Source organism: Varroa jacobsoni, unplaced genomic scaffold (assembly GCF_002532875.2).
Source record: "Varroa jacobsoni isolate VJ856 unplaced genomic scaffold, vjacob_1.0 scaffold_745, whole genome shotgun sequence".
NCBI classification, from domain to species: Eukaryota; Metazoa; Arthropoda; class Arachnida; order Mesostigmata; family Varroidae; genus Varroa; species Varroa jacobsoni.
In genome coordinates, this window is record NW_019213647.1 from 47,898 (window position 1) to 72,554 (window position 24,657).

A 24,657-nucleotide genomic window follows, 5' to 3' on the forward strand; every position below is an offset into this window, starting at 1 on the left:
ATTCATGTTCGTATAGACCTCTTACGCTGAGTGATCGAGACTCCGTTTGACCATTGTTCTATATTGTCTATATATTCTATATTGTAGTCACTATGTTGTGTTTGATACGCCCTTCAATTCGGTGCTAACTCTCTGCGTTAGAGTTAATGACGAAACGTCCCTCAATCCAGCTAGTGTCAACATACCGCTACTTTTCGAATTATCTATCGGGCGAGGGAGGGAAGGAAGGAATATCGTATCCAGGTAGCCACTAGTCACGTAGATAGGGAAATTTTTCCAAGTTACCTGACCGTACTAGATCGTCTTGTAACTTTTAGCTCCTTTCGGTGAGTATTTGTAGGTCTTTCATGTCATAGCATGCCACGGTGGTACCAAAAGCCTGGTCATAAAATCATCGGGTGAGCGTGACCATTTATTTAATTTGCCCCATTCAGGTTTTTGTCTGACCATATTCTTCTATCGCAAACCTCGGGCCGTTAAGTATTAAGGGTATATACCTATAAATTATGGACGGTTCTTTCGCATTGACGCAGAAACGACTGGATAGTAGAGAGTGTATTTTGTGGTGGAATTGTTTCACTGGCATATGCATAAACTCGCTTTCGATGAAAACCAGGGAACCCAGCAAAGCGTCCAACTACGTAATGTGATTCGGTTAAGTCGTTTAAGTAGTTATTTTACGTGCATGGGTTTAGTTTTGAATTGGGGTTTTTCATTACGTGTACGAACGGTCGACTAGTTCTTCAATCGAACAATCGTGATACACGTAACTTGTGATGAGTGATACTCGCACAAATAATACTAGATGGCAGCCACCTATACGCTTCTAAAGCTTACAGTACACAGCAATAACAATTTTCGTATTGTGACAGGCGACGTGCAGTGCTGTGGTAGCGTTTTAACATGTGGAGTCATCTGGAATTATTTCGAATTGAAAAGAAGAAGTATGGCTCAAGCTATGGTGTCAATATGATGCGTTATTGTTTATGCCCCGTGTCAATTCTCAGAATGTGGAGTGACTTTGTGGACTGCGTTCGACGATACACGAAGGACTGCGCTACCCAGGAACAGCGGAATCGCTTTAATCAAGCCGTGGGGGACTCGGTAGATACAGTTCACGCAATCTGCTCATCTGACAAATATCAGAAAGGTACGTTCGTGTTCATTGCTTTAGTACCACAAAATATCAGCGGACGTTCACCATCTATGTTTTTTTTTCGAAATACTGCGCTTTCAACCAAGCTATAGATTAGAGAAATGTCAAATTAACGAATTTAAGGAAAGACGTTTGAGTAAAGTGTTTGACAAAAAGAAAGAGTAGTCGAAGTAGATTCGATTGGATGTTTCATAATAAAAATGTACGATGAAGTAGCGCTTCTTATTTAATTGCAATGCTAAAGCTAAATCATTAATAATCTTTATCTTGCTTCTGCTCCAATCGTCTTCCGAATATTGTATTTTCGCCTTTGCAGAATATCTTCAGAGTGCATCATGCTTCCGAAAAGTGTCTGTAGATAATTGTGGCTCACACTACAATGACCTTGTAGAAGAGGTCACCAACGCGGTGGCAAATAACGATCACATATGCTGGTAAGTATAATGGCCCTTCGAAAGAAATTCTCGTTCTGAATAACGGTTACGATTAAGTAGTTTAAGGTTTAGCGGCATATGGCTGGGGTAAGGTTCTGCGCAGCACTGAATCCTTTACGTACCAGCAATCCTATAACCAAAAGCTATTAGCCGTTAAAAAGAAGGAAAGAAAACGAGCTCCGGCGCTCTGAAGCCTCAAGGTTCCATAGGTCGTAGTAACTTTTCATTTTCAATCTCCACGTATTTTTCTCGCGTTTGAAGATGACTGATTTCTTATCGAGGAAAGATTGCGCAGGGTAATCTCTATATACAACAAAACATTCGAAAGGTTGTGTTTACCTTTTTCTATTCGATCTACACTATGTTTATAAGCGCTGCCGTTAAACCGCCATTACTACCATTATGCTGTAGTTATTCGGGATTTGTATGTGAAACAACGAAACGTCTCAAGCTATCAAGCAAGCGTCGCCTGACGATTTGCCAAAGTAAGCAATATTGGCCGTCAGTGGTTACTATGTATAACCACTTTGTGGGGATGGGAACGGAGCTCGGTAGCCGCGAAAATGGAACGCCTTACTTAGTAAAGTGTTTTGTGATTGGCGTTACTCGATATAATCGAAATCAGGGTACAAAGTTATTGAGTAATTACTTTCACTTAAAGAACGGACTAAACAGCAAGGTTCATCGTTCATAATTTGCAAAGTCAACAGCTCTTCGTTTAAACTGTTCACTCTGGCTCAGAAATCTACCATAAAAATACTATTGAAACTAGTAACAATTAGAGAGCCCGTTTTGCGACCATCCGCTTTGACGTTCGGCGTGAAATAAAGCGTCCGAATGATCTGACGCAAAGTGGACCGTACTCGATGCGCCATATCTATCAAGTGCATGTTAGATAAGTTCTATGTGTTTTTTGCAACAGTGCTAGAAGACCAGCCATCGCGGGCATATTTCAACCCATTGTAAGGCTATTAGTTCCAGAAAATATAAAAACTCATTCTATATCTGGAAAGCATAGTGGGAAAAAAAGCGATCTTGTTTTCTGCAAACAGCAATTGTCACGGGGACAGATAATTTTGCAGAGCGTGACACATTACATATTTTTTTCTCTACCGTTAATATGAGGCTTCACGTTCAACAAAGCTTCATAGTGACGAGTTAATTAGGCTTAAAGCGGCTGTTTTAGTTAAACAGAGCGAATCAGGTTCTTCACAGTGTGAGCTTCAACCACTTCACAGATGCGAGCGTGCCCGAATGATTGTCGTCTGCTCTGCTGTAATTATTTTTACGAATCGGTTATATTACTATATACAGCTCTTAGCTCTGGCCAAGCAGGCTGACTATCCTACTCGAAAACGATTATTGACTTTATTTTCCAATCGAATTTCGCCCGGCCCTCTGATAATGGAAGGGAAACAGCGCTTAATTTCAATCTGCTCATATGTACACGCGTCTATATAACAGTGAGGGTGAGAACAATGCATTTGTGAATTCGCGCGTTTATTTTATGTTGGCCTACGAACTAAGCCACTATTTTGAGACTAGAACAAATGGGTAATCCGACATTATCTGTTCGATTTTTTCTTATGCTTATATTATATCCGATGTTATTTATTTGTAGACCGCCAGAGCTGGTTCAATGTACATGGTTCGCTATCGTTGTATTTCGTTAAACCACAGACGCTCGTTCGGATCTTCTGGTATTGGGATCTCACTATAATCAAAATCTATTCGAGAGCAAATATGAAGAACGACGGTGGCAGCTTGCACGAGGTACATGAGTGTACAGATATGGAACACGACGAGGAGTCTCAGTGCTCACTAGTAGATATACTATCGGAGTTGGGCGTCATCAGTACGAGCAAATTACTAGATGAGGCTCGTTCGTTCAATTATCATAACCATAATTCAAGTCTGTACAATTATCCCGTCTCGCAAATCTTTCGTTTGCTTTTCGGACATCAAATATCTACAAGTATGGGTTCACGCTTGAGCTGCGTTTAAATTACAGAACTATTCTAGTTCGGTTAAGGTGACTAGAAAAAGTAGGGCCGTACTGCTCGCATTAGCGAGTCCCTTTAAAGCACCGTGGCTTATTCTGGTCGAGTATATGGGGTCCTTGGGTCGCAAGGTCACTCCCCAATGACGTGAGACCTCGAAGTTAATATGAACTCAAGGCCGCGCTTCGTCTAAATGGGACCGTTACGAAATGAAGTTTCCAACCTCTGCTTCGATGTGGTGACCCTAATTTTGAAAATAGCACTGCATTTGTCGTCCGTTACTTTCCGCAATAATGAAGGCAAAACAAAGCGCCTGTTAGTTTAGCTCCCGTTCAGATAATTAAAAGGAAACAAAGTAAGCCCCGTGAGCTTTGTTTCGTAGATTATACATAATTTTAGAAGCTGGCAATAGAACTCGCAGTAAATATAGTCCGATTTCATTACTAATTGTCTGTCTGTTTAATAGCATTGCGTAATTATTTTACTTTGGTATTATTAATGAGGGACCGCGTGCAAATATGCGCATAGAAAACGTGTTTCTGAAACATTAATCGATCTTAAAAATCGACCATGTTCAGCCTGCTGCTTATTCGTCTTAGATCTAATCTTGTTAAGAAAAAACCCAAGGCCAATTAAGCATTTAAGGGCAGTTTACGAATAAGTATAGCTCTTCAAAGCTGTTTTCTTAGGCGATAATGGCTTTCTAACAGGCTTAGGCGCACTGAGAGCTGGCCCAAATCATCCGTTAATAGCAGTCGAGTGTTGCAACCTAGCCTAGGCATATGTAGCAATGAGCATGCAACGCGACAAAGGTCCAATCGGCATAAGAGAGGGATATTTTTCCATAGGAAAAATAACTGCAAAATGCCTTATGCATCCGTACCAGGCCCGGATTGTTCTATTAGTTTACGGCGACATCTACATTCGTTAAAAGCTCGTCGTCCATCGTCTACCACGAATGGAAGCTGACTGGGTCTACCCAGTAATTACATTGGATTACACATTTTTACTCACTAAATATTGTACTCCCGGAAGATTACCCGTATCGTGTTGCTTTCGTGATATGAAACATTTTCTTTTGCATTAGGGAGCAAGGACTGCATGAGAAAGGTAGCCATTTTAGGTTACAATAGTAAGATGATATTTATATCGAGGTACGGTTCAATCTACTAACAACAGAATTGCCTCTAATACGATTTAACGTTTCTATAATTTTCAGCTCATATTCAAAATTCAGAAGCTGCGTAAGTGAACCACTTCTTCGGCTTTGCGGTTCCCGCGCGCGCACAATTATGGATCATTCTATGGATTTCTTAATTCACCGCTGTTCCAGCAAGTCATTTTCGTAAGCGTCTATCTATTCCGTTTAATTTTGTAAAGCGTCTGTTTAATGTTATTAGTGTCTTCGTTAGGAAAGCACGAGCAAGGCCAAGAATCCTTCTTGGTGACAACCGAAATAAAATGGGTTTTCTTTCCTCGTATAACTGCCCATGTGAAAAGAATAACATTACATTCGGTTCTTAGCTGAATTTCAGTTGCTAAAAGGACTGTTACACAGCTCTTTTTTCTCAAGCAGCATTCGACCCATCCATGAATTTTTACTGCGGTCCAAAAATATACTGATATCATATTTTACAGAGAATTTACAAAGTGACACATAAATATATGCCACATGACCGCTGTGCCTTCAGGGCATTAGATGAGTGCTAGTACTCAAAAGAGGCATCCGCACGTTTTAACATATCAGGGTTTAGGCTACCGCGGGTTTGCTACAGATGAAACAGGGAACTAAAGAATGAACGAGGAGTGAGGCTACGAAGGCGAAGAGAAAGGTGAACAGGCCGTGAGCGTGGGCTACGACCCCCCGATCTGGCTTTGCACATGTGCATCAGAGTCTATGGAGACCTTTTGTAGCTCTATTAGAAACACAACCGTCTATTCGACGGTTTGCCCTTCCGCTCACGCCATCTCGGAGGCGTTGTTGGCTGATCTAGCGCCCGCCTCAACCATTTCCCCGATCAGGTGTCCAAAACGATAAGCGTAAAGGGAAGCTAACATAGATCCGAGTATTGTACACGACTGTGTTCAATGTGATGATCGAACCGACACTAGAAAATCAAGTGAAAGATACGTTCTATGCTGTTTGAACATCAGTAAACAATATCTTAATAGCGTTGAACATTTGCGGACAGCAGATAGTGCCAGAACACGTGTGAGGTCGGTAAAGCACATTGGAAGGTGCTAGATTAAGAAATACCCGTCGTTGTAGATGGCCGATTTAAAGACTCGGTTAGTAAACGAATGCGTTTGCAAATGAAATTTCGTCCTTAGAACTCTATATAATAAGACGGGTAAATGCTGTGTGGCTTTTGAAGGAAACACGATTTCTGTAATTTACTTTACCCTTTATACCCTTAAATTACGCTTTATGCTAATGACAACAGCTGCAACAAACTATCAAAATCGTCCAGACACCGGAAAATACTAGGTTCAGTATCCTTAATAATAGCAAAACTTATTGCTCGTGCTATACAGACAAAGTTGTCACACTAGGACAGATAGCGAGTTATGTATGACCAAATAAGTGCATTACTTCGTATATTCCGAGAGAATAGTCAAGTAAAAGATGATGATGATAAGGAAAAGGTTCATTGATAGGCCTTACCTTTAACCAGCCGCGGTTTTACAAATGAATTACAGAATTTGCAGATGTCCGCGATTGTTCCCAGACCCGCAATCCGATTGATAACGGCAGAAGAAAAACGCCAGCAACTGAATGTTCACTGGCAGTTGTATTTTATCATCAACTTTTATCATGGTCGTACGCCATTGTTTAACGCCCAGCCCGGTTCTTCCGACGCTAGAAAAATACTTCAGGCTGTGCTTAGCATCTTCCTAAACAGCCTAGCCTCTGATTGGGCTGCAATTAGAGATCGTTACTGTCTTGTTATAGCTGGAAATAATTGAACGGCGGCCACGTTAATGTTGACAACTGTTCGTCACAGCGCCCCCCACAATGCCTGTGGTTTCTCTGGGATCATTTGTTAGCCATATTGTAAATTGCCTGTCATGGAAAACAGTTGCAAGTGTCTGTTCCTAGATGGAGTGGTCTGCAGACGGATGGTAATGTTTCGATTATCTACCGCAGTAGTGAAACAGAATCGAAAGCGTTCGACATGGCGCGAGCTTATTTGTCTGTGCTGTGTTTCTACATTCTGTAGCAACCCACATCAACGGATGGCCGTCCCAGTCAATACATTTTCGCCACTGGACTTCTGCGGCCGGCGCGAAAAACGATAGCAGTCTTTTACGCCGTACCATTTCGATCGTAAATTGGGATAGAACGCACCAAGGGGGCAGTGGAACTGAAACGCGCCAACGGGGCAGGTGAAAGACAAAAGCAGCGGTAGTTGCCGCATTTACTAGTTCACATGGTTAGGCACTTTGGATCTACAGAAGTTGTGACGACGGTCCTGGAAGCAGCTACGAATCGACGGGCATAAGACGCGTGCCTGTGCGTGTGAGTGCGCTGGGACAGAAAGCTAAGAAGCACTACTAGCTAATTGCTCGCGCTTGACGAAATGCGCGCATTGCATTACATCGAATCTCAACTTGTCGAAAATTGAGAAATTTACTGGCCTCACAGGAGCCCGACGGTGGCCAAGAGCCTAGCCCATAAGTTAAAATAACGAGCGAAATTGACTACAGCTACTAACAACAAATGGGGAATTTACGCGTGCACAACAGCCAGATACGCAGAAGCCAAGAGTCGGACTTCAATTATCAGCGGCCAACAAAGTTTGGGTCTTATATGAAAAGTTGGTGATCCTTTCCCTTACTACTACCACATCGCAGGACATGGTAAAATTGTATCTATGCCGTAAACATTTCTTTGCCCAGAGGCACTATGTTGCCAAGTGCGAAAAGACCTATAACCCATACGAGCGTTGCCGTTGTTGCTGTCAGGGCCAGAAGCCTTGCGGCTACCAATGCTACTGCTTGGACATAATTTTACCCTTTTATTATAAACCTCTGTCCTCTTATCCACTATTATGTCGTTCGTCCGGAAATATCGACCGGCTCATAACTAACGTACAACGATATTCTAGATAAGGATACCGTGTAGAGCCGCGTCATAAAATGTAATTCCTAGAATGTGCTGTCTATATACTGTGGTAATGACCACTGGTCGTGGCAACAAGGGCAAGCAGGAGAGGGTTAGATCGAGTGCGCGATTTACCGACATACGACAGTGCAGTGAATAGGCAACAGGTAGATGTGACGTGAGTTGACCTGTATGTGACCCTCAACAAAAGAGTAGGCTCAGCTATTTTGCTAAATAGGATTATGCCTCATCAGGCTAAAGAGTGCTAAAGTTGTTACTATTTGTCTAAGTTAAATACGTATTGAAGTCCCTTTTTGGGAATGCTCAATTTCAAAAGATATGCCATACAACACAAGGCATATTTTGCAAAAATCGCATTGCAATAACAATAGCAAACTGTTAGACTTCTCAAGCAATATATATAATACATATTTATACTGGGAAATTGTAAGTTTTTAAATTTCAAAAATATCATCGAAAGCTATTTTAGCTATTCTTACCGCTACTCACAAATATGCGACCGGCAAAGAACACACTTCGAAATATGGACACGGAAATTTCGATATATTACTGTCTGCGTCGACATGATTAAATAAAATGATAGTTATATAATTAAATAAATATAACTAAATAGATTGTTTGGTCTCGCCGAACGATTACATAAAGCCGCTATACTTATAAAAAATCGGCCTCTGAGCACGCTTCAAGCTTCACATTCCTCGACATGCAGTCTGAAATCATACCTTCGGACGAAAACAGCCTCTCAACTACCATCGATCATTGTACTGTATATACATATATGTGCTGGTTACAAGAGCATCGTGTACTTTCCGATGAATGAACTTCAAAACTGAAGCATGACGTGGTGAAGTTGACGTACGATAAACTCATGAGTTCATCATTCAAATACAACTGTTTTTATGTTGTTGGCATCTATTCAATCATACTATGATACTCGACATTGTCGAACGTGAGCGTTTAATGGTACAAAATTTCATACATGGTAACATGATAAATGGTACAAATAGATTCAAATAACTTCAATCGAATAGCTACAATGTTCAATTGTCTGCGATTTTAACTTACGAAAGTAGCATTATTCTGCTTTATACTGGTACTTTACAGGTTGATAAAAGGTTAGCAAATTTCAGCATTTTCAAACCGCTGACAAAACTACTTCGTATTTCAGCGATCACAGGCGTGATAGCTTGTTGTAATTAACTTTTACATTAGGGGGGTCCGGTATCACGTAACGGCTTCCTCAGCCACTCAGATGATGGCGCGGCTCTGGTCGACGCTGAATAACTACCGGTTTGAGTAAGCTTGGCTGGTTTGGGGGGTTTCTGGTGACTATGTGTGGTTCCGTACGTAAAACATCGAAATGTAGGAAAAGATAACGGATGTTAATGACGAGCAAAAACACTGGTTAACTAATTGGTTATGCAAAACAAATGTATATAGCGCAAAACTGCCGAAATGCTTCTCAACTTGCAGTCGTCAATGTCGCTAGGAAGGTGAGCAAAAATCACCAATTGTCGCCGCCTAAAGTCGGTAATTGGAATCGAAAGAGGTGTATCATGGAGCGGGGGAACCGTGTGGTTATTGGCGAACCCCGTAAGATAGCTTTGTCTCGTATATTGTTCTCCAGAGTAGATTAAAAACTGTAAATTTGCTGTCTTGGAAATTACGCTTCGTCACCACCACAAATATGTTGGTTCCAAGAGCACCAGATCTGTCAAGAAACTTCGGTGCAATACTCGAATGAAACGAGCCCATGTCCACTAGAAAAACCAAGTAGAATATTGCACCATTGACTATTAGAACAAGGTTTATTCTTCAGACATATCTCGTTTCGAGATTTTCGAGGAGAAGCCTGTTACGGCTTTCCGCGTGTTGAGGAACGATTTTCCGCCGTGCCGAAGATCGAACGTTCATCAGTGTTACGGTGTGGTCTACCTTTGCCAAACGCAATACGGTGATACATTTCTCACAATAGTAGAAGGGAGCAGAAACATGCTGGAGTTATCGAGACCAAGATGCGATGACTACGTCTTCGTGCATGACGGGGCGCCTCGCCACCGAGCTCAAAGTATCTCTCGGCTATTATTTGCCAATGATTTTCACGTGCTATCGTGGCCTGCTGATTCGGCAGACCTTGATCCTATAGAGAATGTTTGGAAGATCGCGGCCTTAGGAAGACCAAAAACTAACCAACGTAACATTATCCTCACAGAAGAATCATTGCTGTGTGGCAACGGGGTGCACTCAGCGGGGACAGCGAAAAGCTGTACGAGAATCATACTTCGAAGAGTGGTGCCAGTCGGTTACCGCTACAAGAGGCGGTGCCACAAAATACTTATGCTCGGCACTATATTGCGAAAATATTTGTTAACTCTTGATTTGTATAGGTATAATATTGATTTGTAAAGCTGTCTAATGTTGTTCTCATAAGTCAAAGGCCGTTTGAAGGTATTATACTGTAGTGCTGCGCAACTGGCATTGAAACTTGGAACTATTTGATTAAACTTACTTATATCCGCTCAGTATAAGAGAGCGATACGATTATTAGAAAACATTTCAACAGATATATCGAGCAGCATAAAGTCTATCAAATCATCATTTGTGATTCAATTGAATTGATGATCAAGCGAACAAGAACGGGAAGCATGGTTTAGCAAAGCTACGAAGTGTGCTAAAAATGTATGCGTTATAATTGAGCCGTTCTTCCTTGACCGTACCATCACTGACTGCTTGAATTTACTAGCAAATTTTATATTTAACAGAACACAGTAGTCGCATATTAACATCGACATAAAATTTTCTCTTAATGACCATTTTCTAAATGAATGAGTTGTACGAAGGAGTCCCGCCTTGCCCATTGTTTAGACTTGACGCCAACGAACTTTTTCTTACGAAGATACGTTAAAGACCAACAATACAGCGGTAAACTAACGGCACTGGAGGTCGAAGATTATTTGACACTGTCCTAAAGGCTGTTAATTAGTGCGCGAGGCAGAACAGCACTTTTTCTGCAGAATTTTAAGAATCTATGGTACATTTTATTGTTGCTATCAGATTCTCATTGATTCAATTGAACGTTGTACTTTTTTTCACATGCCTTTAAAACATAAATGTTCATTATATGCGAATAGAAATCCAAACTGTAATTATTCAGGTTATGTATGCATAAGTTGGGACACCCTGTATTCTCAGATAGTTAGCACCTCGCACCTGGAAAAACCTATCTGGTATCGCTTGCAGTGCAGAACGCCTTACTTATCTAGAAAATCGTGGATTGTAACAATAGCTTCAATTCAATGCCCATCAAGACGCTGCGGTGAAGCGTCGCTCGCCATGCGGTATCTGGGTCCGTAATCTATAGTAACACATTTTGTAAGTCTATGAAATCTCGCCTTCGTTATGCACGAAAGCGCATAGGCCTTATTCATGTCTGTCGATGAAACAAACCATTCTGAGGACTTTAGGAGCAATGATTTGAGTCATTAAAAATAGATTCACCTGCGTGTTTTCTATGTGGCCAGCAAGCACATACGTCGTTCTAATAATGTTTTATTAGTTCTTTTACTCATTTACTATATCGTCTTGCGGTTGCATAAGGGTGTCTCCTATTTGCCTCTGCTACGCCATGCAACACCTTATGCAATGACGAGATTTAGCAAACAACAATTAAGATTATTCATACTGAGTAGCTGGCAGGCTGCCAAAGCTTGTTCCAAGTAAGAATGTTAAAAGTTGAAGTGCTGAAAGATTTTATCAGAATGACACCTCAATAATATCTGCATTTTTTCTTTACCCTAAGCTAAATAGTAATGGATTTTCTACTGACGTTTTAACAAAGAATTTGGACAATTGACTCTTGGGGCAAACATTTTATAGATTTACGGATCGCCACTAGTCGAAGCTTTGTTTCAATTAACTTAATTAACAATTGCTAAGATTCGTAAGCTTCGAAGTAAGTTGTTCAGCGGATTGTAGAGGGCGCTGACATCGCTTAATAGCTCTCGAAAGCATTATCCTAAAAGAAAGACGAAGTCAAACGATGCGATTCTTCGTTCTCATTGCGGACAAAGTAAGGCATGGGTAAAATATTCGTTGTCTCTATTATGAAGCGAAAGCAAAGAAAGATGGCGTCGCATAAAAGCGATTTGTTTGTAGTAAGTAATCTACAACTTTTTTCTTTCGACGGAATTGAAACGTAGATGCAGCATAATATGTTTACGAGAATGTTTCAATTAATTTGCGAAATCTGTTTCAAGAGTGTTGCCAAGTTGTTAGGCTAACTGATATCTTTCATTTACCCAACGCGTTCCTATAGGATAGTTAACTTGCAGCTAAAAACAAAGCTGAAATCTTTTTAGTTCGAAGGAAAACGTTCCTTCGGACCGATAGCCGCTTGGTTAATTGGAGTAGCTTGTCGATTTAGGTGACTTACAGCGGCAATAGTTGAATTTTTATGATTGACTATGAGTCGATATTATTTCTTGCGTCAGCCGTAAATGTTCAATGACTAAAGTAAATTTTCGAGGTTGATTAGGAGACACAGTATCGTATGCCACTGAAGGTAATGCGGTTAAACAGTTGAATAGGACAAATAGTGTGTGCATGGAACTTCATATAGTCACGCACATAGACACCAAACACTGTTTTTTTTTTCTATTTATTGAGTAATCGGCTATTGTGTGTCCGTATTGTACGCGACCAATAGTTATTATTTAGCTAGCTGACCCGTAAGGCAAAAGCGAAGCAATACTTTCTGATATTGGGTAACAAAGAAGTGAGTTTCACGTATGATAGAAACAGAATTATCTCATAGTTACGTATATTCGGCGCTCGTTTTGTCTTCTTAACATTGCCATGTGAGCGTTTTGAAGCCATTTTCGCCCCTTTCCTTTCATCCCGTGGAACTAAAACTTCGTAACTTAGGGTCTATATATATATATATATGAAATAAAAACTAGCTTGGTAGTTTATACCTGTTTTATTGTTACTACATGGGCAACATGTGCTTAGTCGAGTCCACAATATTTTCCGTCATATATTCATTATAAATAAAACCAATAAACCCTCTTGTCCAGCGCTTAGTTTTATGCAGCTTCAAATACATTGTATCTTATCATGTACCTAAATAGGGAAAGCACATTTGATTTTACCATTCTTTAATTTGTTCACAGGTGCGAACGCTGATTGCGTTTAAAGTTTAGATCAAAAGATAGCTTTCAATGAACCATGCACGTGACACACTCTGCTGATATAAGAAATGGGCTTTTCCTATCACGAAGATAGTGGCCACATGACACAAAGAGTTATAAGAACAGTTTCCGGTATCCGCATGATCTTCGCCAAATAGAAATAAGAACGGGTTACAACGATCAATACGTAGTCACGTTATGCTTGCACAGAAACTGACAGATGCACTGACGTTAGATGGTGGACCTTTCCTTTGAGCCCCTGCTTAAGACAACGACTGAACACCACGCGAACAATAAAACGTTTGGATTCTTTTCGGACGTCTATGCTGTTTATTAAATTTGCCGGTGAGGTAAATATGTCACTAGGCATATTTTGCTAACGTGTTGTTTTTTTTTTATAATACTTGACAAATCTTCAACTTAAGCTTTGAGCCAGTTTAAGATCTTATCTATTGAGACCTCCTTTAACATGACCATTGAAAATTAACAAGGCAAGCCGAAGTGAGGCCTGTATAACTTACTTCGTCATATTATGTGAACACGAAGACTTTGCAGTCTACTGATTTAAGTTGTCGCTATCGTGCAAGACTTTCCAGAATGTTTAGCATAACGTTCCTAGTCTACAATAGAATAGGGGTTCTAGAAATACAATTAAGTTAGTCCCCTTCGTTTTATCAATGCGTGCTTTGTTGTGTTACAGAAAAGACGTTATTTCCGAGTGCATGAACAAGGCACACCGATCACATTTAAATAGGGGTGCTATTTTTCCACTTAACACTACGGGCTTGTAAATATTTCTATTGTAATACTGAGGATAATTTTATCACGCGACTCTTTAGCTTTTTGTCTGAAATTCTGTGGATGGTGAGTAGTACCACGTCGGTCGAATAAAAGTTAACTCTACTAATAGCTGCTGGTCTCAAGCTTGATTTTAGAAAACACGGGAGATATCGGTTTTCCTGCAAATCTATTTGAGCTGATAATTTAGTTTTCTGTACTTATAAGTAGAAATATACGTTATTCGACTAAGTACCTAATTTTAAGGACGACAATCTTCAACCACATATATTATACCAGTACGGCTAATTAATACTGCTTTGCAGGCTTTCTTATGAATGCCCAAAATCTCGTGGAAGGGTCGTGTTCAACGAGAGCCTCACAGATGCGGTCCCTTCGACACTGGCCCCTTCACACACCGATATGCTGCCTCCAACCGTCGTGCGTTCCACATTTCCTACCGTTACGATGACCTCTTCTGACCAGCACGATCTTAGGAGCGATTTTATGGAGGGTTTTATAAGAGCCTCAGGTTCACCCGGGTCGGTTTCTCCATCATCTGGATCACCTTGGGGCTCTTCATTTTCGTCAGATTCATCAGGATCACCGGCGAATGGTTCTGGGGATCGCAACAGAAGGCTAGGGGCTCATGCGGACTTTGCAGGTGATCAGTCACGGAAGTCCAAGATGTCATCGTCCACAAACCATAACCGCTCATTGGGCAGTTCTGGTTTTATCTCGTCGTCATCATCATCCAACATCGGACGAGCCGGATCTTCACTGTTTGGATCATCAATGGATTATTCGTCAGTGTCAGGAACGGTTAGTCAGACATCCAGCGGCAGGGATCGAAGTCCGAATTCGGGTCGCTCGAATCGACCCCATTCTTTCGCCAGCAGTCGGCTTCAGCGAAATTATGAAAGTGTTGGCTCATCTGCATCATTAATTTGTGCTAATTGCCTACGAACGACGCTAGCATTAGTGTTGTTTGTCCTAGCGATTTTATAGCTTTTATAGTTTTAGAGATTAAAATGGTTCTATTCCAAGGTAAAAGTAGTGTGTAAACGTATCAAGTATAGCTGAGAATGAGCAGTTAACAGCGATGTTATATGAAAGATGTAAAAATAGCTGGAAGAATACAATACCCAATAAATATCGAACTTCTGTTGGAAACAACCACTAAAATCCCACAATACGAAGCAGATTAGGTCAAGGCGTGTATATGCCCATACGCGCTAGTACAGGTGTACCGAAGACGGCTATGTTCGCTGAGCAGCACTAATGGCTATTGTTTAATTAAAATAGCCGGTGAAAAATAGTCGCAGCCCCATTTATGACCCGGGCACAATCTCGGTCGAAAATACCTAAATACGTATCGGCTTGGCAAGATACGAGACGGTTAAGGAAAAAACCACTAAAATCTACTCAGTTAAACGCTCATACACATGGCTACAGATATATATATATATATATATATATATATGCTTTTAGTGTACATACATACATAAAAAATAACTAGCGGTATTGTTGTACAAAACTCAAAGCAGCTACCATTACAGAGAGAGATATGGGCTCCTAAAAATACTATGAAAAATATACGCTATCTTTATTTTTGATTGTGTGTGACCACCTTTGGCGATTTCGGAATGGCGTATTTTTGCTTTCGTTTTGCAAAGTCGTACGGTATCGTCTATAAAAACGATGTTAGCTTTAAGAATACGTGAAAAATACATGTGATGATACGTAGTACATAAAAGAGGGTCGTAAAGAAACAGGTAGGTATTCCTACGGGTAGGCACGGACTATTTAGTGCACACTGAAAACAAAATGAGAATAATATATCTATGATAAATAAAGGAGTATTTCATAGTTTTTTACACTATCAAATGTCCTACTTGATAAAAAAAAAAATCAGATTAATAACAATTGGACTTTTTTTGGCGCTGAATAGTTGATAATACGATAGCAGTGCTTAACAGTGAGCCCGCAGCCGGCTTCATAGTGAAGTTATGTAATTTTGTTAACTTTTAAATAGCGCATTATTAAAGCCGTCTCCATGATGATTTTCTTTGTAGAAGCGACCAATCACTAGAGCCTCTTTCTATTGCTAGAGAGATAAATTATGTAATAGGCTGAAAAAGTAGAATATTTTCGAAATATTAGAAAAGTTTTGGCTACGTTCGATCCTTTGTCGAATTTCATATTATGACGCCGATACAGTGTAGCAGCTAACCGCTTAATTATCGATTTATAATAGTTGTCATTTATTAGCGTGGACGCATCTTAATCAAAAACCCCTATCCAGTAAAATGTACTACTTGACGAAACACGCATTTAGTACTACTCGGTATCCAAGTTCATTGATAGTATTCAATGTAACAGGGCACGTTTAGCTGTCGTAGTAACGCTTTGAACGTTCGTCTATACCGAAGCTAAATAGAGTACCCTTAGTGGAGTCGCTTACTTAGATCTCTCGAGGTCGACGAATTTCATCTTAAATCCTGCCGTCTATTCAACGCTTTGTTTTTACTGTAAATTTGAAACTATTCCATTATGCTGCAACTAATAAGGTATCATCGAACGAAGTATTTGTCACTGCTTCTATCTATGATATATGGTTTGTGCAGACGCTGACCTATGATACATGTAGGTACATTCGCAGGATTATATTTGAAAATTACGTTGAACGTTCACTTTCAATGTATTAGTAACAGCGTTTAGGAGCAGCTTACAAATGGCCAGCTTGGCTTGCTGAGTTTTTTTTCGATGGTATTTTGAGAGACTTGTACTCCCGAATATCTTGTGATATAGAAGATAATCAATCATAGACGTTTGTACAGTTTAGGACGCAGCACATGCTTCCGTACTATGCCCGAAGATTTCACGTTGTCTCGTTGGCAGGACGGCACGGAACTAGAAGGTACAATCCAAGAGGTCTTTTTTGGTACAACTATGCCTCTACACGTTACCATGAAACGCTTTCGACTGCAAAAGTTGTGGCCTTCAATGATACTTGGGTGTTTTACAGGTGCGAACACTGAATGGACGCCCCGTTAAAAGCATTTCTGTAGCGTAAAATTTTTTACTTATTGATTTATTCCAATATTTTCATAAACTCTCTAAGCCCTAGCTATCGGTTTTCCGTTCATTTCTGACGAGGTAATCGCAGTACCTTGTGGACTATCGATTAATGATAAGTCTCGCACTTTTCATGAACAACTCATGAAGATCTATTTATGCCTGCTTTTGCGAAAAAGCAAACAAACAATTCTGCCCTGCCTTGAAATAGTGTTTTTGCTATAGAATTACAGCTAAATTATTGTTACTTAGTCGTTGACGCTTGGGGGAAAAAAGGAGACGAGACGGATCTGAACCAGGGCGCCAGAAACGCCGATTGGTCACCTGAAATTGAGCAAGTAGACCGCAACTCTCCTGGCGTTTACCGTGCGAACCAAACTGGATTGAGACAGTCGCTCGCGAATGAACCACGCGTTACCCGTCACTAAACAGCGCCATGGCTAGCGTCATGATAATCATCGTCGTCATTGCTGTTTGTAGGCGATATAATGCTAATGGTAGAAGCTGAAAAGTATTTTGGCCGCGGCCCGGACGAAGGCGCACCACAAACACACTCATCATCATCATCATCGCTACCACGATCTGGATTTGCCGATATAATCGTTGATTGTCGCCGCTGCTACTGCAGCCTCCGTAGCCATTCGTGTCGTAGTAATTCTAGCAAGCAACAGCAGAAACAGCAGTTCTCGCAGTCATAACAGTTGTTCTGGCGTCGTCGATAGGGGGTCGAGGGAAAGGGGAAGCCCTTCAGTTGACTGTTCTGTTGCAGGCAGCCGCAGGGGCGCCCCCCTGGTCACAAATTACGGCAAGGAACGAACCGTTCTGGGGCTTTGCGGTCTTTCTGCGCTGCCCTTACTGCCATTGACGGCGTCCGGTGTTCTGTGTATCTTGAGAGGTGGGCGATGGGGGATAGAGCAGCAGCTATAAAGCCACGTAGCACAACGCAATACAACCACAAACACTCAGTGATCAGGCTAGGCTACACATGATGCGTGGATTCATAGTAGTGGCGAGCTGTCTGTTCGTGGCTGTCCAGGCCGGAGAACATTATGGTGGGGATCTTGGAGGATACGGAGGTGATTTCGGTGGTTTTGACGGAAGTGGTGAAGGACACCACGAACATGGCTACGTAAAGGACATCACGAAGATTATCACCAAGGCGGTACCCCAGCCATATCCTGTGCCCGTTCCTAAACCTTACCCCGTACACAAAGTCGTCCCTGTGCCCCATACGGTCCATGTGCCGAAACCTTATCCGGTGCCTGTAAAGGTGCCTGTTGTTAAGAAGATTCCACAGATCGTGCATGTTCCTAAGCCATATCCAGTCCCTAAGCCTTATCCTGTGCCTAAGCATGTTCCTGTGCCAGTGCCTGTTCCTGTCTACAAGGACGCCCCCTATGCCGTCTATAAGCATGTTCCCGTTCCGGTACACAAGCCCGTCCCAGTTCCCGTAAAGGTGCCGAAATATGTTCCTGTCCCGGTCCACAAGGTTATCCCTGTCCCGCAGCCCGTTGAGGTGCCCGTTAAGGTGCCGGTCTACAAGCAAGTCGTTGTCAAGAAACCCGTCATCGTACCTGAGCCCGTTTACGTAAAGCACCATCATGGACATCATGGGTGGTAAACACTAGCTTGATAGCCCACAGACAACTAACCGTTGAAGGTTAACGACTGTTGGCGCTTTCAATCAAAATCCAGGCGAAGGAGATGCTAACACTACAAAAACAGCTACGACCTATGAATTATAAGATAAGCATAATAGAGGTAATGATTCCTGCTGGTGGATCAGCGGAAAGGAGACAACGGTGGCATTCTGCAAATAATCATCAGAGTAGAACACAATCACAACGACGATATGAAGGTACCAATAAGAATAAAATATAAGTGAAAATGACGATGACAAGCCGTCGCCGTCAACGACGAACACAAATCACTCGTCAAACGTAAATCGAATTGGTGCTTCAACTATAAAAAACCCAAAGCCATGTGTATACTCGCGTGTAAATAAACGACTACAACATTATTATAGCTACAATGATTTTCCTTTGTAACAGCTGGCTTCATCTTTGACTACTATGAAAACTAATACTAAGGTAACTGATGAATTCTTAAGGATGGTACGTAATTAGCTGTAACAATTCAGGCAATACGATTTATGTAGTGCAACGCACTGCTCTCAGCTGTGTAGCTATGCACAATTTTTCCGTAAACTGAAGTTACGAACATTGAAGCTCTCACGCGCGTGAGTTGTTGCAAAGTGGCCCATGAACAAATTTATGCACATAGAATAGTAACGGTCGCCTGAGGTGAACTGTAATGATCCAGCTTGTTTTTAGCTGATCATTGGGCATTTTTGGCTTTTTGCCTACCTTTTGCGTAGAGTGCTTCATAGCCTTTGACTCCTTCTTCTTCCTCTTGTCCTTCTTGGATGCAATACACACGCTCAACCGCGTAGCCTCTATATGTATGTTTTTTTCGGTGTTTCCAACATATCATAGCATGATTGAGTTCATCGGTTTCAGTAATACCCAACAATGTGCTTAAATGGATAAAAAGGTCGAAAAACGAAAGTTTCGGAGCAAATTTTCATGTATAGCGAAAAAAAATGTGGAGCGCATTTTTCGCTCTACATAAAAATTGTATATTGAATCGCTGTAGAAGATGTCCGATAGGACAGCTTTACCAAAAACAGGATAATTCGAGTGAAACAAGTCTATTTAGGACGTTTCTGTTTTTTATATTCGAAATTGCCCTTCATATTGCTGTGAGTCCGTTGCAGCGATAAAACAAAAAAAATCGTCGTTAAAGGAAATTTGATAATAAAGAAGGACAGAAAAGCATGTATGAAAAGCGCTCCTTAAAAGGCTAAAACACTCTTTAAGAAAAAAAAATAAGTTGTTGCAACTAAACTTTGCAGGAATAAAAAATCAACTTGGATGATTAGGTCGATATGATACGTTTTGCTAAATTTTAATCGGAAATCTAGTAAAGGGATCGTAATACCAAAAACAATGTGTATGGAATGGGCGTTATTGAAAGGCTTTGATTCGGGTGTTATCTCCACTAGCCATTGCGCAGCAGTAACCAGTTCAAGCGCTACCCCCAGTCATTCTAGCTTTGTATATACAGTGTATATGTGAAATAACTCACCTACTTCCTTCAACTAATATCCATCTTCATAAAGCCACTGCCAAGCGCACCATCTCTGATAGCAGCACAGCTTTAATGCTATAAGCATTCTGTTCACGGCAATTCAGCACCCTAGGGAACCGATAAATAAAACCATAGAAATGAAACGTAATATGATTATACATTCAGCACATACTTCCACTCGCGGGAATTGATAAGACTCGGTAACATAAACGCTTAGCTACGAATCAACGAAATAACAATATTATTCAATATCTCTTTGTCTTCTACACTCTCTTGCAGAGAAGAATCGTGCCCTCAAATAGAACGTGCTTGATTAAGCCAACTGTTATGCGTAACAACCCATGACATATTGAGACCCAATCGATACTTGATTTCGGTGTTCGATAGGGCCTGAGGTATGGTAGTATATGAAGCCGTTGTGCCTCGTGTCTCGTGTGAGTCTCGATCTAATACGGTTTATTGCTTTCTTTCGTTGTTCAAACACGTAGTTTGCGACACATTGCTAAATAACCTCTTCGACTGTGTTAGCCGCAACTAAAGACTCGAAATTTACAACAGATAGTTTCTTTATCGGATGCTAACCTTCTGAGCACGATAGCAAATCGAAAAAATCGATCTCTTCCGGCGCAGTATCAGAAGCTCATGTTTTAAAAATCTCTATGCTGAGTACTTAGTATAACTAATCTAAGCACTTATTATGGTCCAAATAGTCAAATTTTAAAGCAAGAATTCGACGTAATATCAGAATTAGCTCCGAGTAAGCATACCAGGGTCTGGGGTTTAGTAGGTGAGAGTCCCACAGTAATAGACAAATACCTTAGCAATATAGTCCGGCCTGCAGAATGCATTAATCCTTTTTCTTCTCAAACAAAAAACAACTTTGTGAGAATTGCTCCCACGATGGTGCAGTAGCAAGATGTTCACTTCCTAGACCTAACGACATGTTCAAGGCTCGAAGCCAAACGTAGACATGCTTTGTTTAGTGCTGGAGCTTCGCATAGTTGTCAGAGATTTCTTGTGACAGTTTAAAATGAAGCTTTCGGCTACATATAGAAAAACACTGGTTGGATTACCCCAAGCCTCATATATAATGTAAAGTGCTGCTCACTCGTTCTGAAACACACACATTATCGATAAAAAATAACGTACACGTTCGACTACCTAGCAATATCATCTGTTGGTTAGCTGATTTGGGAAGTGGGTAGCTTCTTCAGGGAACCTAAATTGGGTGTGTTCCGTTCATCAGACGCCAAGCTGTGACATATATATTTTATGTCAGACTCCGGCTATTTAAACGGTCACGTACTCGTGTTTTTATAGAGGAAGAACATTTGAAGATTGTTTTCGTCTAATTTCTCAAACAGTTTTTGTGAGGCGTTTTAGCAAATAGAACCTTATTGTTTATAATGTAATGAAGCTACTAGATTTAATAATTCTATAACAATTCGCACTACTTTTGGCCGATTTGAGTAATAGCACTATGGGTAACGCGTTTACCAGCGTTTAGAAGCACATGATGTTCTGGGTACGAATCTGGGCATAGACATACTTTGTTACGTTCTGGAAGTTAGCCAGCCAACTAAAGTAACGCTTAAACGTCCTAGGTGCCGGACGTGAAGCGTGAGAAACCACATAACTTTTGACAGTAAGAATGTGCGCTTCAGAATTATTACTGCGGCACCATTACACATTAGAGGTTTCGCGCGAAGTCTACCTGCAGACAATCAAAACACGGTTTTCGGTTGAAAATCAAAAGTTCTGTTAATTCTCGATATTAAAACAGGAAAGCAAGAGCGAATATATGTAACAGTTTTTTTCGCGTTACCGGAAACACTGTTACACATATTCGAACCTGGCAAAACGATTTCGGGAATAAACGCATTAGAATTAATTAGAAAAAAAAAAAAGCAAAAGGGCTACGAATAAAATCGATTGCCACCAGTATCAATATCAGTGCCAATTCAGAAAAAAAAAATTTTAATGGCTGTGTTCACTTGGCGTGCAAACACGTAATGCAGATCATTACTAATATATGGATGTTAAAATGTCTAGCATTTAGTTTTCTTTCTATTTTCTAATCCGCTATTACGTGAACTGTCAGTAGAAAACCCCAAAGAAGTGATATAATGAATTTAACCTAATACAAAGAACTTCTGGAAATCTAGGAAAATCTGGACTTTCGGAATCTAGTTTGACACGTGTGAGTGGTGCGCGTTTCGTCTTCACCACGATATTACAACTGAATAAATATTGGCTTGCCGCTTTGCTCTATAGTGTCTATTTGTCTATATTGTTCCCGTGCTGTTCGAACAAGTTAGTTCTAAAAAGAACTAGCCATTGGAAGAAGAGCGGGAATGGCAGGACAAGGAATCTCGAATACCGTGCCTAACGCGGGAGTTGCTGAGGGCCAACTGCAAGTTGAGAAAATGGATCCGCTTGCACCACTATATGCAAAATTACTAGCATTTTGTACGTACGACTTACAGATGCAAGAGTTACGCGAGTATTTAGAACGATACGGACGGATTGTTCGGCGCGACTGGACAGGCAAAGTTTTCGAAGATGTCACCGGACCATGCCATCTGGCGCCCGAACTTGTTCAGGCAGCGTGCCGGCAACTCGACGAGCTGCCTTGTGTTACCCGTTACCTATTGAGTAGATATGCTCTTCGAAAAAGGGCATTCCTAGCGACCGGAATCTTCAAACTACCATATCCCAAACTACTGAAGCTGCATTTGGACGACGCGAATCAGAAGTTACCTATTGTTAAAGCACTCGTTGAAGGAATGAAGTACCGGTATGAGGACGATGGCATCTCACAGTTTCAAGCAAATGTAGCCTACACCCGACTACCAGGTCTCGCCCTATTCACTATAGATCGTTACGACATCGCGCAGGCTTCATCGCTGGTGCAAATCAGTATAATCTACGCCTTTGATGCTATTCCAATGCTCTACGTTGTCCCATTCGAGACGCCTATTGAAGTGATTCGCAACGCTTTTCAGTCCACTTTTCGTTGTCCCTTGAAGCCGGAGCGCATCGCAGCCGAAGTAAAACTTCACTTTGCTATATTACAAGATGCTTTGCACCTAGGCCTTGAATCCGGCCGTTTTACCGAACAACTTCAGCGTCTTCTGCATTTCAAAGAGGACACGCTTTGCCACAAGAAGCGCGAACCGAACCTAACGAAGTATCCGTCAGTGCATGTTTGTCCCTTTGATAGTGTAGTGTTCAGGTCAATTAACAATTTCAAACTGGTTGTAAAAGCAAAGCATAATCAGAGTATCCTAGAAGTACTCTACAAAAAAGAAAAAAATCAAGAGATTGTTGTGTCTGTTAACACTATTATGGATTTGGCCAATGGAAAAAAGAACAGTTTCTTCATATACGGTCTTTCAAGCATGCAAGTTCACATAATTGGACGCACACAGGGCGAACAGGCCCTTGGAAAATACCCTACAGCGCCGAAGTGCCCCTTCGATAGTGTTTCCCTTGAGTCAACTGAAGGTTTTAAGCTTGTGGTAAAGGCTAGGCTGGGTCAAAATCTTCTAAGAATGCTCTGTGAGAAAGAACAAAACCAGGAGATCATTGTGCCTAGGCATATTATTAAGGCACTGGAGAAAGGAAAGAAAAACGTTTTCTCCTCTCAAGAGCTTTTCGAAGCTGATACACGCCCTCAGGCTCTTGTGAAATATCCTCCAGTGCTCACTTGTCCCTTTAATGAAGTTACGTTTCAAATAGCTGAAGGCGCAGAGCTGAAAGTAAAAGCACGCGGTGATCGAAATGTGTTGGAGGTGCTTTACGAGATGGAAAAAAATGGCGAAATAACCGTTTCTGAAGATATTATAAAACAACTGATCGATGGAAACGGGACCATGTTCATCATTAGAGATGCCTCTTATTTCCAGTATCATGGACCTGGTCATGTAGAGCGCGAACCAGCCCTCATCAAGTATCCGGCCGTAGGTTTTTGTCCGTTTTATGATGTTATCTTCCAGTCAACCGCAGATTTCGAACTAATGGTAAGAGTTAAACCTGGCCACAATCTTGTAGAGATGCTCTACGAGAAGGAAAGAAATCAAGAGATATTTATGCCTAAGCATATTATCAAGCAATTAGCCGAGGGGATAAAAAACGTTTTTTCCTTTCGAGAACTTTTTCGAGATGACACAGTTTCATCAGCAGAATGGGAACCGTCGGCCTTAAAAGATCTTTCCGGACAGAGTTGCCCCTTCCGTAATATTACACTTGACTTATGTCAGGGCTTTCGGCTCGTCGTAACAGCAAAACGTGGACACAATATACTAGACGTACTTTACCAGATGCAACAGAATAAGAGGATACTTGTACCTGAGACCATTATTAAAAGCTTGGTTGATGGAAAACGCAATGTGTTCAACGTTCAAGATTTTTGCCATAATAATATTGTAGCACATTCGAATTGAAGGTGCAGTTTCAACTAACCAACAAAAGAATACAGAGAACTGAAATAGAGAGATCCTTTTCCTATTTTTAATGCTCATTCAGTTTGCCCAAAAACAATTTCGCCTTATTTGTTTGATCCTGATCGACTAGACTCATGCTATAACTAGTTCATACAATCTATTCAAGTAACCCCTAAAAAAGTGGATTCTGGTGGGAATATACATCAAATGCGGAGCTAACCCAAAATATATGTATCAGTGAATATATTCTGGTTATGGAATGAATGAGTACAAAACATCCTAGCTATCTCATGCTTATTTAC

At 41.0% G+C, this 24,657-nt stretch overlaps 2 protein-coding genes across 2 annotated transcripts in view; both read left to right on the top strand.

Annotated features, from left to right (window-relative positions):
- LOC111263205 (uncharacterized) overlaps positions 1-15,559 on the top strand; it is a 38,017-nt gene extending 22,458 nt beyond the window's left edge. The window contains exons 3-6 of the mRNA XM_022838104.2: positions 1,008-1,150; positions 1,473-1,590; positions 4,810-4,935; positions 14,009-15,559. Of these exons, the coding sequence (XP_022693839.1) occupies positions 1,008-1,150; positions 1,473-1,590; positions 4,810-4,935; positions 14,009-14,690 (1,069 nt within the window). The 3' untranslated portion in view covers positions 14,691-15,559. The remainder of the gene's footprint in view (positions 1-1,007; positions 1,151-1,472; positions 1,591-4,809; positions 4,936-14,008) is intronic.
- A 2,136-nt stretch (positions 15,560-17,695) lies between these two features.
- LOC111263203 (uncharacterized) lies at positions 17,696-18,808 on the top strand. The gene has a single exon (XM_022838102.2). It carries the CDS (start codon positions 17,746-17,748, stop codon positions 18,379-18,381), a length of 636 nt encoding a protein of 211 aa, XP_022693837.1. The 5' UTR covers positions 17,696-17,745; the 3' UTR covers positions 18,382-18,808.
- Positions 18,809-24,657: the final 5,849 nt, after the last annotated feature.